Below are 18,491 nucleotides of genomic sequence, written 5' to 3' on the forward strand. Positions count from 1 at the left end.
TGTAGGATATATAGTTACATCCTGCAGGGTCAGGGTATGTATGAAGAGAGATTGGGGGGCGATCTCTCTTCACACAGCATGGGCGCCAGCTGTTTATTACAGCTGACACCCGCGGGTAATAGCTGCAATCAGCGGCGCGGCTGATGGGCACTGTTAACACTTTAAATGCCGCTGTCAATTCTTATCCTGTACGGCCACCCCGCGATGAGATCACAGGGAGTCGTGTCAGTGTCATGGCAGCCAGGGGCCTTCTGAAAGGCCCCAAGACTGTCTTAGCAGACTGCTTATCAAGCCATCGCCGTCGGGTGGCCTGATAGACTGCCTGTCAGATCGCAGTACCATGAAATGCTGTGACATTGCATCATACTGTAGGAGCGATCAAAGCATCGCATGTTGTGGTCCCTTAGGAGGACTAAAAAAAGAAAGTAAAAATAGGATCAATAAAGTTTTATTAATTGTAAAAAAAAAAATGTTTAAATCACCCCTCTTTTGCCTTATCTATAATAAAATAATCTAAATCATAAAACAAAAATACATATTTGGTATTGCCGCGTCCGTAAAAGTCCAATCTATCAAAGTAACGCATTATTTATCCCACACGGTGAACATCGTCTGACAAAAAAAAAAAATGCCAAAAATGCACTTTTTTGGTCACCCAGTCTCCCAGGAAAATGCAATAAAAAGCGATCAAAAAGTTGTATATGTATTCCAAAATGGTACGAATGTAAACTACAGGACGTCTTGCAAAAAATGAGCCCTTGTCAGTGGAAAAATAAAAAAGTTATTGTGCGCAGAAGATGGTGGCTGAAAATAATTTTAAAAAATTAACTGTCTTTGAAAAAAAATACAAGCAGTACAGCAAAAAAATATATATATTTTTGGTATTGTTGCAATCGTACTGACCCATAGAATAAAGTTATCATGCCGTTTTTATTGCAGTTTGTGCGCCGTAGAAACAAGACGCACTAAAAGATGGCGAAATGTCGTTTTCTTTTTACATTTTACTCTACTTAGAATTTTTTGAAAGTTTTTCAGTGCATTATATGGTACATTAAATAGCATCATTGAAAAATACAACTCGTCCCACAAAAAACAAGCCCTCATACAGCGACGTCGATGGATAAATAAAGGAGTTACAATTTTTTAAAAGGGGAGAGGAAAAAACAAAAATGGGAAAAAAAAGGGAGCCGCGTCATTAGGGGTTGAAAAGGGGTCAAAATGTAAACCCGGAAACTATAGGCCAGTACATCTATCTTCTATTGTGGGTAAAATGTTTGAAGGGTTTTTAGGAGATGCCATGGTGGAGTACTTTAAGGAAAATAGCTCAATTGCTCTGATCAGCATCTATAAAGAGGTAAGTTCTATACTGGAGCATGGAGAATCCTTGAATCTTATATATCTCGATTTTTCAAAAGCGTTTGATACTGTGTCGCATGAAAGGTTGGTATATATATATATATATATATATATATATATATACACTACCGTTCAAAAGTTTGGGGTCACCCAAACAATTTTGTGTTTTCCATGAAAAGTCACACTTATTCACCACCATGCGTTGTGAAATGAATAGAAAATAGAGTCAAGACATTGACAAGGTTAGAAATAATGATTTGTATTTGAAATAACATTGTTTTTACATCAAACTTTGCTTTCGTCAAAGAATCCTCCTTTTGCAGCAATTACAGCATTGCACACCTTTGACATTCTAGCTGTTAATTTGTTGAGGTAAGCTTGTGAAATTGCACCCCACGCTTCTAGAAGCATCTCCCACAAGTTGGATTGGTTGAATGGGCACTTCTGGCATACCATACGGTCAAGCTGCTCCCACAACAGCTCAATGGGGTTCAGATCTGGTGACTGCGCTGGCCACTCCATTACCGATAGAATACCAGCTGCCTGCTTCTGCTGTAAATAGTTCTTGCACAATTTGGAGGTGTGTTTAGGGTCATTGTCCTGTTGTAGGATGAAATTGGTTCCAATCAAGCGCTGTCCACTGGGTATGGCATGGCGTTGCAAAATGGAGTGATAGCCTTCCTTATTCAGAATCCCTTTTACCCTGTACAAATCTCCCACCTTACCAGCACCAAAGCAACCCCAGACCATCACATTACCTCCACCATGCTTAACAGATGGCGTCAGGCATTCTTCCAGCATCTTTTCATTTGTTCTGCGTCTCACAAACATTCTTCTTTGTGATCCAAACACCTCAAACTTGGATTCATCCGTCCACAACACTTTTTTCCAGTCTTCCTCTGTCCAATGTCTGTGTTCTTTTGCCCATCTTAATCTTTTTCTTTTATTGGCCAGTCTCAGATATGGCTTTTTCTTTGCCACTCTGCCCTGAAGCCCAAAATCCCGCAGCCGCCTCTTCACTGTAGATGTTGACACTGGTGTTTTGCGGGTACTATTTAATGAAGATGCCAGTTGGGTACCTGTGAGGCGTCTGTTTCTCAAACTAGAGACTCTAATGTGCTTATCTTCTTGCTTAGTTGTGCAACGCGGCCTCCCACTTCTTTTTCTACTCTGGTTAGAGCCTGTTTGTGCTGTCCTCTGAAGGGAGTAGTACACACCGTTGTAGGAAATCTTCAATTTCTTAGCAATTTCTCGCATGGAATAGCCTTCATTTCTAAGAACAAGAATAGACTGTCGAGTTTCAGATGAAAGTTCTCTTTTTCTGGCCATTTTGAGCGTTTAATTGACCCCACAAATGTGATGCTCCAGAAACTCAATCTGCTCACAGGAAGGTCAGTTTTGTAGCTTCTGTAACGAGCTAGACTGTTTTCAGATGTGTGAACATGATTGCACAAGGGTTTTCTAATCATCAATTAGCCTTCTGAGCCAATGAGCAAACACATTGTACCATTAGAACACTGGAGTGATAGTTGCTGGAAATGGGCCTCTATACACCTTTGTAGATATTGCACAAAAAAACAGGCATTTGCAGCTAGAATAGTCATTTACCACATTAGCAATGTATAGAGTGCATTTGTTTAAAGTTAGGACTAGTTTAAAGTTATCTTCATTGAAAAGTACAGTGCTTTTCCTTCAAAAATAAGGACATTTCAATGTGACCCCAAACTTTTGAACGGTAGTGTATATATAATGAGAATGCCTGGTCTGGGTGAGAATGTGTGTAAGCAACTGGTCAGTGATAGAAAGCAGAGGGGGTTATTAATGGTACATACTCTGATTGGGTCACCGTTACTAGTGGGCACTATTTTTAATATAATAAAAATCTTTATTTGTATAGCGCCAACTTGTTTGCAGCACTTTCAAGCACGGGAGAACACAGACAATATAACAAATCACGTGGTATACAAGCAGTTTGAAATGAAGGGGTGGGGGTGATATAGGAGGTACAGGGGAAGGGGGAAATGAGGCACGGGGAAACACAGGCAGTATGTGAATTACATGTGGAAATCAGTTATTAGGAAGCAAACGGGGTGGGGGCAGTAAGGAACTACAGGGGTATAGGTCATATGCGATAGGCAGGGTGGAAGGTGGGGGGAGCCATGGGGAGGGGCGGAGGACTAGGTCAGGAGATTTGGTATGCCTCCCTGAAGAGGTGCGTTTTTAGGGCTCATCTGAAGTTTTTTGCATTGGGGCTGTGTAGATAGAGAAGAGAAGGGGACCAAGAACCAAGCCCTGGGAGACCCTGACAGCAAGAGGAAGTTGAGAGGAGGTAGAGCCAGCTAAGGAGACGCTGAAAGAGCGGTCAGAGAGGTAGGAGGAGAACAAGAAGAGAGCAATGTCCTTTAGGCCAAATGAGAGAAGAATAGTGAGAAGGAGGTCTTGGTTAACAGTGTCAAATGCAGCAGAGAGGTCAAGGAGGATCAGTAGACGCCCCTCGACTTTGTCGTTATCAGGTCATTTGATACTTTTGTGAGGGCGGTTTCAGTCGAGTGTATGGGGCAGAAACCGGACTGGAGAGGGACGATGAGAGAATGGTCAGAGAGAAAGCATGTGAGATGGGAATAGACTAGGCATTCTAATAATTTGGAGATGAAGGGGAGGTTAGAGATGGGTTGGTAGTTGACAGCGTCTGTTGGGTCAAGGGTCGGTTTCTTTAGCAGAGGGGATATGATGGCGTGTTTGAATAAGAAGGGGAAAATGCCAGAGGTCAGAAAGAGATTGAAAATGGTGGTGAGGTGGGTAATGACAGCCGGGAAAGGGACCGGAGGAGGTGAGAAGGAAAAGGGTCTCTAGCGCAGGTGGTGGGGTGAGCAGCGGGAAGCAGTCTGGAGACTTCTTCCTCTGTCGTTGGTTCTAGTGTAGAAAGTGAGTGGGTGATGGATGCAGTGCTAAAGAGACCGGGATAGGGGCTAGCTGTGCAGTTTTTGGAGATTCATTTTCGGATGTTGTCGATTTTTTGTCTTTGAAATAGGCAGCTAGTTCTCTAGCACTGAGATCCAACACGTGAGGCCTGTTCTTTGGGGCTTAGGAGGGCATTTAATGACATTGTAGGTGGATTACAAGCGAAGATATCAATATTTGCAGATGATACAAAACTATGTAAAGTAATTAACACAAGAGAGGACAGAAGGCGGTTGCAAATGGGGGGCTTTGAGAGAAGTGGCAAATGAGGGTTAAGGCCTCGTTCACACGAGCATTGTTTAGCACGTGTTTGTGCACACAAATCCGCACGTCCATGAAAATACCAAAACACGCGTAAACGAAGCTGTGTGCTTATTGCGGTCATAGGGGCTGTCGCTGCTGCCAGCACCCCCCCGCAGTCATTTTCGGGGAGGGGCATTAAAAATAAGCCCTTCCCTGAAAAATCATTCCTAGCTGTAGTAAAAAAATAAAAAAATATATTTTCTTACCTCTTCGCCGCTCTCGGGGCTCAGGCACGTCTAGCCGCTTGGTCTCTGGCATTGTAATGAAGTTCTTTCAGCAAGTGGGGATTTAATTCAATGAATGGTTGAGCACTGTGACCAACACAGGCAGCGCTCAGCTGTCATTCAATGAATGACTGAATGCTAAGCCAATCAGATGCAGCCATTTCAGTAGGCGGGGATTTAAAATCCCTGCCTGCTGAAAGACCTTAGGAGCAGTGCAGGGAAACAAGCGCCCAGACGTGCCTGAACCCTGGCAGCGGCGGAGAGTAAGTATATATTTTTTTTTACACATGCTAGGGCTGATTTTCAGGGAGGCGCTTATATTTAAAGCCCTTCTCCGAAAATCACTGCAGTGGTTGCCGGCAGCCCATTGAAAGCAACGGCAGAACATCGCGATCCTCTGCCACAGCTATGGAACGGGATTCTTTATTCCCCGTGGGCAGTCCCCTTGTCTCAGATCACTGGGACTCCCCGCAGGGAATATTGATGCGCAACACAGACCTATGGTGCATGCGTGTCCTATCTTTTGCAGGTGTATGTGTTTGCACGCCTGTAAAATATGGACATGTGAACACATCAAAGGAAACAAATGGTTCTAATTGACGTGCAGTTTTGTGCACGTGTAAACGAGGATTAACACTGATAAATGTAAAGTTCTGCACATGGGCAGGTGAAATACATGTCATCATTACACACTAAATGGGAAACCACTGGGGAACACGGACATGGAAAAGGACTTGAGGGTTTCAGTTAACTATAAGCTTAACTGCAGCAACCAGTGTCAGGCAGCTGCTGCCAAGGCAAATAGGATCATGGGGTGCATCAAAACAGGTCTATGGGCACATGAGGAGAACATTGTTCTTCCTCTTTACAAATAGCAGATAACATATTTTACACATTTATATAACACATTTATTCTGTAGCGCCATACATCACTTGATGTTCCCATTGGGGCTCAAAGTCTATTCGTATGTTCACATATTAATATGTTTTTAGAGTGTGGGGGGAAACCAGAGACCCCAGTGCTGCAAGGAAACTGCTAAAAACTGAGCCACCATGGGGTACATTGAATATTGTGCACAGTTTTGGCACTGGTACTCAAAAAGGAGATATCAGAGCTTGAGCGGGTTCAAAGACAGGCAACTAAAGTAATAGAAGGAATGGGCGACTACAATACCCAGATATAGTAACAAAATTGTGGTTATTTTTAGAAAAAGGAAGTTGAAGGGGCGACCTAATGTCTATGTATACCCTGTTTCCCTGAAAATAAGACATAGCATGATTTTCCAGAATTTTTGAGGATGCAAAATGATTTTTCAGGCTTTTTGAGGATGCTTGAAATATAAGCCCCACTCCAAAATTAAGCCCTGCTAACAGTTAATTAAAAAAGTCAATTTAAATAGTGTCCAGGCAGCTATACATGTAAAAAAGTTAAACCTTTTTGAACAAAAATTAATATAAGACACTGTCTTATTTTCGGGGGAACACGGTAGATATATCAGGGGACAATACAGAGATCTCTCCCGTCATCTACTTATACCCAGGACTGTGATGTAACAAGGGGGCGCCCTGTACGTCTAGAGAAAAGAAGGTTTGTACACCAACATGTGAAGAAAATGGGCAATGGTCAGACCATAAAAAGCCCCCAGCGCTCCAACGGTTAACCAATCAGAAGGAATAAAGTGAAGCACTTACTTCACAGGGGTGTCTCAGCAGAGAACACCCCTAAATCCATGGAAGCAGTCTAATATATTATATCTAATAATTGAAATTAGCATCCAGTAGTGCAGCAGGTAGATAAAATATGATCTAGTATTTAATTTCAATTATTTAATATATTTACTTCACTTTATCCCTTCTGATTGGTTAACCCTTGGAGCGCTGGGGGCTTTTTATGCTCTGACCATTGCCCATTTTCTTTACATGTTGTTCGATTTATATATTCGGAATCCCCATTGGCCCTCTCCAATCGATTGAATGTCTGGTGGACCAGGGTGGACGAACTCAGTGGAACCCTAGTGATTACTCTGCGTACTAGGATTGGAGGCGTGCCGGACCATCTTGCATAGCAGGTCCGGTCATTTTTCACCACCACACCCAGCATTTAAATCACCTTATAGTCTTCTTCTTCACCTTATCCCTGGGGTACTGCCTGAGCTGATTGTCGTTTCTACACTTACATAGGAGGGGGTTCTTTACTGTAAGAGCAGTAAGACTATAGAACTCTCTGCCTGAGGATGTGAGGATGGCGAACTCAATAAGAGAGTTTAACAAGAGCCTGAACGTCTTTTTTGAGAGTTACAATATTACATGTTATAGTCACTGATTACTTCAGATTGGTCGGTGATCCGGGGATTATTCCGATTACCACATTTGGAGTTGGGAAGGAATTTTTATCTCCTCAAATGAGAAAAATTAGCGTCTACCTCGTGGTTTTTTTTTTTGCCTTCTTCTGGATCAACACTGCAAGATAATAGGCTGAACTGGGTGGGCATATGTCCTTTTTCAGATTTACACTCTTATACACATCTTAGCCTGAAGTGGTGCGGTTAACATCTCTACCCTCATGTGTATACATTATGTACCACTACATGCTACGCCTCCCACTCACTCATCATCACCATAGCATCTATAACAAACTTCATGCCTTACATTATTAGCGTGAAGTTGCCTTTCCCAATCAAACATGCAAGCCTGCATCTTAAAATGTACACTTTTTTTTTAATCAATCATCTGCTGAGGTTCTACAATAATGATTTCATGAAGTGGCAAAATCTTGATTTTAACACATGTGAAATAGTGGTACGTCCTCAAATATATAACAGCGAAGAGGAGTGCCGAGTTACGCAAACGGAGAGAATAAGACAATGAAGGGAGCTCCACGTTGGTTTCCCATGTGTGTTTCATGTATTTGAAATAGCGGACGCCTTTGCATTATAACTATGACTCCTCATTGCCTGAGCATGCATATTTATATATACAGACTGCAGTCGCTGTCCTGGAACGGGCTTTCTACTAATCGTACTATCATGTGCGCTATACGACATGGCATTTTATACTTTAAGAACCCTCTTCACAAAAAAAGAAGCCTATTCAGAAATATGTTTAATACAAAACAAAAAACGAGCTCCACTCCCATCCCCAAACAAACGTCTATTCCACTGCTGATAAGGGGAGTTCATTTAGGTCCAAGTATTGTCATTGCATATAACAGGCTGCGCAGCAATGCTACTGGCAGATGCCATGTAACGTCACAGCTTGGTGGAGGAGAAGTTAATCCTTTGACTTTTGTCTTCATTCCTCATTAATGTTTTCAACCACTTCTGGGAAGAATTTCTGGCAGTTGATGTAAAGGGCTTCACTTGTAGCACTACTGATGAGAACACTTTCCACAAAAGGACCTAAAAAAACCAAAATATTTTTCAGTGACAAAGTAACAAAATTTGTAGTTCCATCAGTGGTGACACCTACACAAAGATCACCATGTCTAGCATTTATATACTATAATGAAGCCTGATTGTGTTTTTTTAAATTAAGGATTTAGCAAAAACATAAAAATGAGTGTACAATACTACAAAAATAATATACCATGCATAAATAAATTAATTGGTATATACATGCCTGTATTATATGCCATAACAATAGAATACAAGTTTTAGCACAATATCTTGCAACTTTATCATTTTGTTTTTAGGTCCAAAATCATTCTTTTTATAATTTTTTTTATAGAGGCTGGAGCTCCCATTTTTCTATTTCAGGGCTCCAAACCTCCTGCTTTTCATAGCACAGATTAATGGGAACTTGTCATATTGAAAGTGAAATCCATTTTGCAGGATGTTATAGAGCAGGAGGAGCCGAGCAGATTGATATATAGTTTTATCAGGAAAGATGCAGTAGAACTTGTACTTCATTCCTTTAAACCTTTGTTCTTTTTGAGCTGAAGAGTCCAGTGGGCGGTCTTATCAGTGACTAACAGATACCTCAGTCACACACAGGTAGCTGTCGATCACAGATAGGACCGCCCACTGGACTGTTAAGACTCAGAATAAGTAGAGATATAAATGAAGACGACAAGTTATGCTGAATGTTTTCTCATAAATTATATATCAATCTGCTCAGTTCTTCCTGTTCTTTATTATGCTTCCTGCCCATGTGCAGAACCTTAAATTTATCAACACTGAACTTCATTTGTCATTTTTCTACCTAATCTTCCAACTTATCTAGGTCCGTTTGTAGCCGCACATTGTCCTCCGTTGCATTAATTATCTTATATAACTTTGTATCACCTGCAAATATTGATATTTTACTGTGCAGTCCTCTATCAGGTCATTAATAATTACTGTGCAGTCCCTCTATCAGGTCATTAATAATTACTGTGCAGCCCCTCTATCAGGTCATTAATAATTACTGTGCAGCCCCTCTATCAGGTCATTAATAATTACTGTGCAGCCCCTCTATCAGGTCATTGATAAATATATTGAACAGAATGAGGCCCAATACTGAACCCTGTGGCACCTCGTTAGTAACGGTGGCCCAATCAGAGTACGAACCATTTATTACCACCCTCTGCTTTCTATCTCCGAGCCAGTTCCTTACCCAGATACACACGTTTTCACCCAGTCTGAGCTGTCTCATTTTATATATCAGCCTATTATGTGGCACGATGTCAAATGCTTTAGAGAAGTCCAGATATACGAGATCAATAGACTCTCCCAGGTCCAGCCTAGTACTTACTTCATTGTAGAAGCTGATCAGGTTGGTCTGACATGATCGACCGCTTATGAACCCATGCTGGTGAGAAGCTATGCTGTTGTTCTCCTTGAGGTATTCTAGGATGGCGTCTCTCAGAAACCCCTTGAATATTTTTCCAATTATTGAAGTGAGACTTACCGGCCTGAAGTTACCAGGCTCTCTTTTAGACCCCTTTTTGTATATTGGAACCACATTGGCAATGCGCCAATCCAGTGGTAGAACCCTGGTCTCAATAGTGTCCATAAGTATAAGAAATAGCGGTCTTCTAGGAGACAATCACTACATACCGACTGAAACAGCCTCATTAATGTAAAAGAATTACTGGGTTAGCGATGACAACAACCACCGAGACCACAGTGGGGCCACAGTGCTGAATTCTAGCTGCCATGGGAGGATAAACAGCCTGCATTGTGGCTCTCTTACATATACATTTTCTGCATGTGAGACTATATAGTACATGATATAAAAGTACGTATATGCAAGGCTACTTTCACCTAGCGTTTTTTCATCCAGCGTTTGTTCTGTATTGGGTTTCCATCTTTTAGGCCGAGAATGGTCTAAGGCTGTTATTACATGGATGGTGAAAAATATCCCTATATCCATGGTAAGAGCAGCACTTAAGGTGGAGGAGGGAGAGGAAAACAAAAATAAGCTTTGTGTGCGCTGGAGATTTGATACATGCATAGTGTGCTGATGAAGCATAGTCATGTGTACCTTGGTTTGCTGCACCTGACCAGACACTGTGATTACAGTAACGGGCCACCCAGATGACTACTTGCAGCTAATTAATTGCAGGTCGGACCAGTCCCTAGTGTAGATGATACAAAAAGTGTTGCTGTGTGCGAGTGTGGACCTTTACTGCCTCAAGGTGTCACAAACTCAGACAATTCCCCCCCCCCCCCCAAAAAAAAGGAACAACGCACCACAAATGTAGTGCGATTATTCTCTTTTGGAGCCTTCCTACTTGTTGCTAATTAGCATATTCTATGCGAGATATTAAAATGGGAGTTTTTTATATTGTGCTTTTTGAGACAGCATATAGAGAAACATGTCTGTAATGCTCTAATAGACAGGACTAATGTGGTGGTGGTGGTTTAGCATGGCAAATGTTTGTGACAGCTGCGCTTTACATGCTACCAGGACTTATAAGAGAAAGTTTGTGAACTCTGCCCACCCACACAAAGTGATCTACATATTTGCCTGTAAAGGTTTGCATACCGAGATCTGTCAATTACTCTTGATGGGCAGAGGAAGTAGGTTTCACAGGCTCTCTTGGTTGTAGCAGCGTTTAAAGAGGCTTTGATGACCTATCCACAGGGTAGTTCGTCAACAGTTGACCGGCAAGGGTCCACCGACCAGGAGCGCAGTGGCCAACAGGGGTACTGCAGGCACTGATACCACTGAACTCATTTTAACAAATGTCATCGATGTGGTGCAGAAAAAAACTGCACTGAATTGATATATGCTGCAGATTGAAAATCTGTATCGTGTGACATTATTAGGCGGAGGTTTTATTTCTTTAAACGAGGTGGTGAAATCCATATCAAAATCTTTACCAAAATCCATTGCGGAAAATATGCTACATGTACACACAGCCTCAAAGCAGTTTTCCTACATTAAAGAGGTTTTGTCATTAGGACAAAACTCCGTCCACCAGCTGGGCCTTGCGTAAAATAAAAAATGAGAGTATACTCATCTCTCCTGGAGTCCTGGGACGCAGCTGACAGTCACCCCTGGTATGGGCGCTATGATGGCGGGAGTTTGGCGACGTGACACTGCTGCCTCTGATTGGCTGTAGAGATCACGTGCTTCTGCCATCGACTACTGGAAAGTCACATTCGAATACCAGCGGTGACTGTAAGCTACATCCCAGAAAACTCCAGGAGAAGTGAGTAAACTCTCATTTTTTATTTTCCGCAGGGCCCAGCAGGGGAACGGAGTTCTGTCCTAATGACAAAACCCCTCGAAGCAAAATACCCAAGCAAAACAAAGACTAATACTCACCAAAGCTTAATGGCTTATATTTGCAAACATCCTTTACAAGGGCTTCGAGATTGGCAGCTATGTGCTCACTAGGCATATTCAGCTGGAAAGGAAGAAAATATCAGTAGGCTTACGGCAAGAGAAATGGGCAAGAGCACAAGCACACTTTTCGACTGTACAGAATAAAAGTAAACTTCTGACAGCATTCCCCTTCCACTTTGAAGTAGAGAGCTCAGAAGATTGCAGCATTTTCACCCTGAAAATAAACTACATTTACCTGAGATATTTGCTGAAACTTATTTGTAGATTGTTATCGGCCATGCTTTACTAGGCTGAAGCCTACCATAACCAGCCCGTCGCCTGCCAGCTGGCACTCGGGTCATAATGGTGAAAGGAGGCTCAGTAGGTCAGCTCCTTTGAAACAGGAGGAAGTACATGGATACATCTTTTTTGGCAGGGTCACACGAGGCTTGGCAGATCATTAAAGAATGCAGTAGGTAGGGATCTGGACACAACCTGAGGCTTACCAGCTGTTACTGGACTACTCCTCCCTGCCTGTTGACTCATCTATGACATACATCTCCTGTGAAGAAACCGTTTTATGTGTCCATATAATCGGGATGAAGTTGTGCAATTTTCTCTGGTGATGTTGTCTGGGAGGTATACACAATCCGATGCAGAAACAAACTCTCCCACAATGCAGTGCTGCACAGAGAATGCCTTACCTAATCTCAGCCATGACGTTAGAAATCTCTCCACTATAGGTTGAATGCACACGGCCGGATTTGCATTGTGGAATCTAGAACGGGCGTCCGCCTCCTGATTCCGCAGCAAACACCTGCCATAAGCATGCAATGCAAAAGCGGGTTTTCATGCCCACGAGCGGAAATCAATTGTGATTTGCCCCGTGCATGGGCAAAAACGTAGCATGCTCTATTTTACAGTGGATTCCGTGTGGACGGCTTCCATCGAAGGCAATGGAAGCTGTGTGACCCAAGGCCCTTCTGCAATCATCATTGCGGAAAGACCGTGGGATCTGTGTCACGGCCTAGCAAAGGCGGGGCATTATCTGCACTGCGCATGTGTGCTGGCCAGCGCATGCGCAGCACAGTGAAGAAGAATCCAGAAAGGTATGCAGGGGTCACTAACTGGGCACAGGGTCGGACTCCGCTGCGGTATCCGACCCGGCCATGTGCATTTGGCCATAACCTCATTGGCTGTTTCCAACGAGCATATTTATGAATGCAGCTCTGGATTACAATACACGCTATTATGGATGATAACCCTATTAGGTTACACCATTAAATCAGTAAATGACAGGATGCCTTTATTTCTCTTGCTATTGCTTCCATGTTAGAGAACTCAGCCTTTTTTTGCCTCGCACATCCTATGCAAATGAGCGCTAGACCGGCTGATAGGCATTCCTCTCGGCGCAGACCGGTCCTGGGTTTCATGACCCAACTCCTCCCTTTATCTTATGGCTGCAGCTCCCTTCTGCTTTGAGTGGTCACTAAATGCCCCTTTTACTTTCTTAGATACAATATATTTCTTTCCCCACACATATTAGTCTTTCTCTAATTTCACCAAAAACAGACGGGCATGTGATTGCCTAAAGGATTATTGGCTGCTTGGGGCTGGATTACTGACTAGAAGCCACACAGATTCTGTCCGTACTATTCTTATTAATCGGTACTTTTCTTTTAAACATTAACCTGGTTAGGAAATTAATAAGCAAACAAATGCAAATTTTGCTGTGGATTTCCAATTTATTTCAACCTTAGTACTGTATCCGTAGGGCACGTTGCAACTTCGACACCAAAAAGTGGCCTAACAGTGTGTCGCCAAAGACCTCTGAGCCATTAATACAGAAAATCTGCTTATATCAAAGTTGATCTGGTTCTAGCAAGATCTAATTATATAGTGCAGAGCAATAAGAACTTCCCATACTCTTTAGAACAGTGTTTGTTTAAAGAGACTCCGTCACCTACTTTTAGCCGTATGAGCTGAAAGTAGGCGACCCGCTGAGTCCATGGATATCAGTGTCATACTCCCTCCTCCAGTCGTCAGGCGTCCGTGCTGAAAGTCGCCGCTTAGTGTATTGAGAAACACTGCCAAGTAGTCCGCCAATTATGAAATTAGAACTGGCGGACTACTTAGCACGCCCCTCAACAGGTTTCAGCGCTGACAGCCGGGGAACAATGGGGGAGGTAAATATAACACTTACATCCCCGGACTCAGCGGGTCACATACTGTCAGCCCATAAACTTCGTGTATAGGACTATAAGTAGGTGACAGATTCCCTTTAAGCAGGTAGCTCTACCGAAAAATGCTAATTGGCAGGGATAAAAGGCATGACCAAATACATTCATATTTCCAGCTGTGTTTCTTTCCACCCTGACAACCAAGATAAAATTGACTGCAGGGATATTGCCAACATATCTAATTGATAAATATGAGCAGATGTCCAGGACATGCTAATCAATTGTCCTGATTAATAAGCGCTATTAATACAACAGCCATATAAAGAACAAACGGTGATGATGGCTGCAGAGGAAGCGGAAAAACAAAATCACTAATATTGCCACATCAATACTCAGCAGAGCTAGTATTACTAATAATTCTCCCTAATGAAGATCTCAGTGCAGAATTGCCATACAGACAATGGCGGCCGCTTATCTATAGTGTGGTAGGATGCATGCACTCATATGGCAGGAAACAATAGCGCGTACCGCACCAGAGGTATGAAAATGATGGACATGGCGTGATAAATTTGGCACAACTTGGTAATGATGTCAGACCTATTTCTCCACCATATCCATATGTATGTGCAAGAATTGTTACTGAACAGGTACCAGGCCCTATCTATCTCATATCTATCTCTCATATCTATCTATCTATCCATCTGATATCTATCCATCTCCTATCTATCCATCTCCTATCTATCCATCCATCTATCCATCCCATATCTATCTCAAATCTATCTATCTGTGTATCTCCTATCTATTTATCAATCTATCTATCTCATATCTATCTATCTCATATCTATCTATCCATCTGATATCTATCCATCTAATATCTAATCTATCTATCTATCTATCTATCTATCTATCTATCCCATATCTATCTCAAATCTATCTATGTATGTATCTCCTATCTATCTATCTATCTATCTATCTATCTATCTCATATCTATCTATCTCTTTTCTCTCATCTCTCTTTCATATCTATCTATTTATCTATCTCATATCCATCTATATCTCATATCTATCTTTCTAGCTCATATCTATCTATCTATCTATCTATCTCATATCTATCTATCTTTCTATCTCATATCTATCTATCTCATATCCATCTATCTATCTCATATCCATCTATCTATCTCATATCCATCTATCTATCTCATATCCATCTATCTATCTCATATCCATCTATCTATCTCATATCCATCTATCTATCTATCTCATATCCATCTATCTATCTCATATCCATCTATCTATCTCATATCCATCTATCTATCTCATATCCATCTATCTATCTCATATCCATCTATCTATCTATCTCATATCCATCTATCTATCTTATACCTCTGATGTCACATTATTTTGTAACCTGATAAACATTAGATTTAGCTAGAAGTGGAATATTAAAGCGAAAAATTGAAACTTCTCGGCAAATATCGCTGCTTTCATTAATAGTTTTATTAGCCGGTTTTGCATATATTTCGTGGCGCCTGTTTCCGGCATAGCAGCTCATTCCCATTCACTTGAGAGCTGCAGTACCAGGTACTGCAACCATATAATGTACGGAGCTCTTGCTTCGTAATCAATAAAGAGAACCCCTTCAAGCAACTAATCAAAAGGGATGTGGGCAGTCAAACCCCAAAGATTGATGCTCTATCCTAAAAATAGGCCATCAATGGTTATAATCCCGGAAGGCCCCTTTAAGATCAAGCAGCAAGTGTTTATAGATAACTGTTGCCAGAATATTCTAGGAGCTCTGTACAACAGCGGTGCAATGTATATATGTTAGCACTAGAATTAAAACGAGAAGTATTAAAGGGAACCTAGAAAGTTGAACCTGCAGTGTGGTGCAGAGCGGATTGATAGAGACCGTAGTTTTGTGTGAAAACATTAATTAAAACAGGTAAATTATTAAAGGGGTTGTCCCGCGAAAGCAAGTGGGGGTATACACTTCTGTATGGCCATATTAATGCACTTTGTAATGTACATCGTGCATTAATTATGAGCCATACAGAAGTTATTCACTTACCTGCTCCGTTGCTAGCGTCCTCGTCTCCATGGTGCCGTCTAATTTCAGCGTCTAATCGCCCGATTAGACGCGCTTGCGCAGTCCGGTCTTCTCCCTGGTGAATGGGGCCACTCGTGCCGGAGAGCTGGTCCTCGTAGCTCCGCCCCATCACGTGTGCCGATTCCAGACAATCAGGAGGCTGGAATCGGCAATGGACCGCACAGAGCCCACTGTGCACCATGGGAGAAGACCCGCGGTGCATCGTGGGTGAAGATCCCGGCGGCCATCTTGGTAAGGTAAGTAAGAAGTCGCCGCAGCGCGGGGATTCGGGTAAGTACTAAACCTTTTTTTTTTTTTAACCCATCCCTTGGGTTTGTCTTGCGCCGAACGGGGGGCCTATTGAATTAAAAAAAAACCCGTTTCGGCGCGGGACAACCCTTTTACTTATAATATCCGCTCCTTGTGGGCTGAGGAGTCCAGCGGGCAGCCTTATCAGTGACTACCAGCTACATATATACAGAGTCATACAGGAAGGCTACCAGTCACTCTGTAGGACGGCGCACCGGACTTCTAAGCCTAAAAAGATCGGGGATTTAGGTGATTAAAATACACATTAGGCCGTGTTCACACGAACGTATAGTATTTGTGGGCGCCTGAGCAGAAACAAATTACTGTCCCCCAAGGTTGCGTCTTGCACTCTTCTAGAAGGTCCACTGATCCACCTCTTATCCCACTTCTAGGTAATCTTTGATATTCTATTGGCACTCCTTAAATTCCGGTCAGTTCTTTGTCTACTCAATCACTTATTTTAGCCCTAATTACTGTAAACGCTGTTGACACAACCAAGAATTCTTTGACACCATGGCGATGTTTATTCCAGTGTGTGCCCAATGTTCCGCAATGTTTGTTTATTGGATTATATATGTTCTTTATCTTAGTCTGTGTTGTATCTCCAAAAAATGGACATTTCTTCCCTTGTGTGCGGTTCTGTATGCAGTCTGTGCGTCTGCTTTTGTTATCCGTTTTTCAAGTCCGCAAAGAAAAAAAATCTGTTATGAAATATGGAGACACATGGGTGGATGGCATCAGAATGCTGTCCATTTTGGGATTGAATTAAATGGGCAAGTTTTATCTGCAAATTACATCAAAATAGTGCATGAAATGAGTTTTTTCTCACAAAAGCGTATATGGACACGGGGCAATATTATTATCTGTATTGACTACTAATAAAATGTGGTCTGATTGTATTTGTCTAAAATTGTGACTGGGATAAAAATCTAACTAAACATCTGCAGCCCAGGAAAAAAAGTGAACCTCTGTATTAATAACAATACCTACTTACAATTAAGATGATGATTTTTGAAGTGTGGTATTCACAGGTGCTTTGCCCATTAAATAAAAGTCACCCAAAGCCTGGTTACTGACAAATCTGGTCTTCATAGGTTTGGTTAGTGTGAACCATGGTTTGATGCAAGCAACTTTCAAAAACAACTACTGATAATGTGTTATAAAGGGACATGAAGCTGGAAAGGGCCACAAAAGTATTGCCAAAGACCTGGGAGTACATCAAATTATCTACAAATGGAAAAGGTTTAGGACTGTTGCTACTCTCCCTATGCTTGGATGTCCTGTTAAGATCTCTCCAAGAGTAGGACAGGCAATCATGAAAGAGATGAGAAAGATCCCAATGGCAACAGCATAAGACCTAGAGTAGACTGTAAAAAACCTCTGTTCATGTGTTCACTATTAGAGAAACACTGAATAACAATGGTGATTATTGAAGGACATCATGAAGAAAGCAGCTACTTCTAAAAGAAAAATTTTTAAGATCCATCTCAAGTTTACTGGAGACCACCTGGATGTTCCACAATGCTTCTAAGAAAATGATCTATGGACAGATGAAACAAAAGTGGAATTTTTTAGCACAAATGTACAATACTATGGTTAAAGGAAGAACACCACCGCACACCAACATGAAAACCTCATCCCAACTGTGAATCATGGCGGAAGAAGCATGATGGTTTGGGGCCTTTTTTGCCTGCCTCAGCACCCAGACGCCTTGCCAGCACTTAAGGGACAATGAAGGTGTATGAAAACATTTTACAAGAGGAGGTAAGTTCAGCAGTCCATGACCTCAAGCGGAAGAGACTTTGGGTGATGCAACAAGAAAATAACCCAAAGTATGCATGTAAATCAACTAAAGAATGGTTGAAAAAGAAAATTTGTAATTTAAAAAGACCAAAGAGTCCTGGATCTTAACCCTATCGAGATGCTGTGGCATCGCCCTGATGAAGGCTGTGCAGACAAGGCATTCCAGAAATATTAATGAATTTCAATACATTTGCTGGAAGCAACAGCACATTCCTTCTCTGCATTGTGAAAATCGTATTTGCAGCTAGAGGAAATTTTCAATGGAGGCAACTGCTGACAAATGGGTAACTTGTGACATAACGTTTATTCAATGAAAACATAGGTAAGACTGTAATTCTGCAACCGGCGATATGCCTGCGACTCTTGAGGTTTTGTGTAGCCCATGTTTCTCTATGGAGCCTTCCTCTCTGTTGCATCGCATGAAAACACGATTATTGTGCGGTGCGATGCAACTTTGACAGTAAGAAATCCTACCGTCAAAGCCATATCTAAGCCCTAACTGCAGGGAAAATTAAA

At 42.0% G+C, this 18,491-nt stretch overlaps 1 protein-coding gene across 1 annotated transcript in view; it reads right to left on the bottom strand.

Moving 5' to 3' along the window:
• Window positions 1-7,933: 7,933 nt before the first annotated feature.
• MRPL1 (mitochondrial ribosomal protein L1) overlaps window positions 7,934-18,491 on the bottom strand; it is a 49,873-nt gene continuing 39,315 nt past the window's right edge. The window contains exons 8-9 of the mRNA XM_066574331.1: window positions 11,598-11,679; window positions 7,934-8,242 (exon numbers count right to left, since the gene is read on the bottom strand). Of these exons, the coding sequence (XP_066430428.1) occupies window positions 8,136-8,242; window positions 11,598-11,679 (189 nt within the window). The 3' untranslated portion in view covers window positions 7,934-8,135. The remainder of the gene's footprint in view (window positions 8,243-11,597; window positions 11,680-18,491) is intronic.

This window comes from Eleutherodactylus coqui, chromosome 7 (genome assembly GCF_035609145.1).
Source record: "Eleutherodactylus coqui strain aEleCoq1 chromosome 7, aEleCoq1.hap1, whole genome shotgun sequence".
In the NCBI taxonomy this organism is placed as follows: domain Eukaryota; kingdom Metazoa; phylum Chordata; class Amphibia; order Anura; family Eleutherodactylidae; genus Eleutherodactylus; species Eleutherodactylus coqui.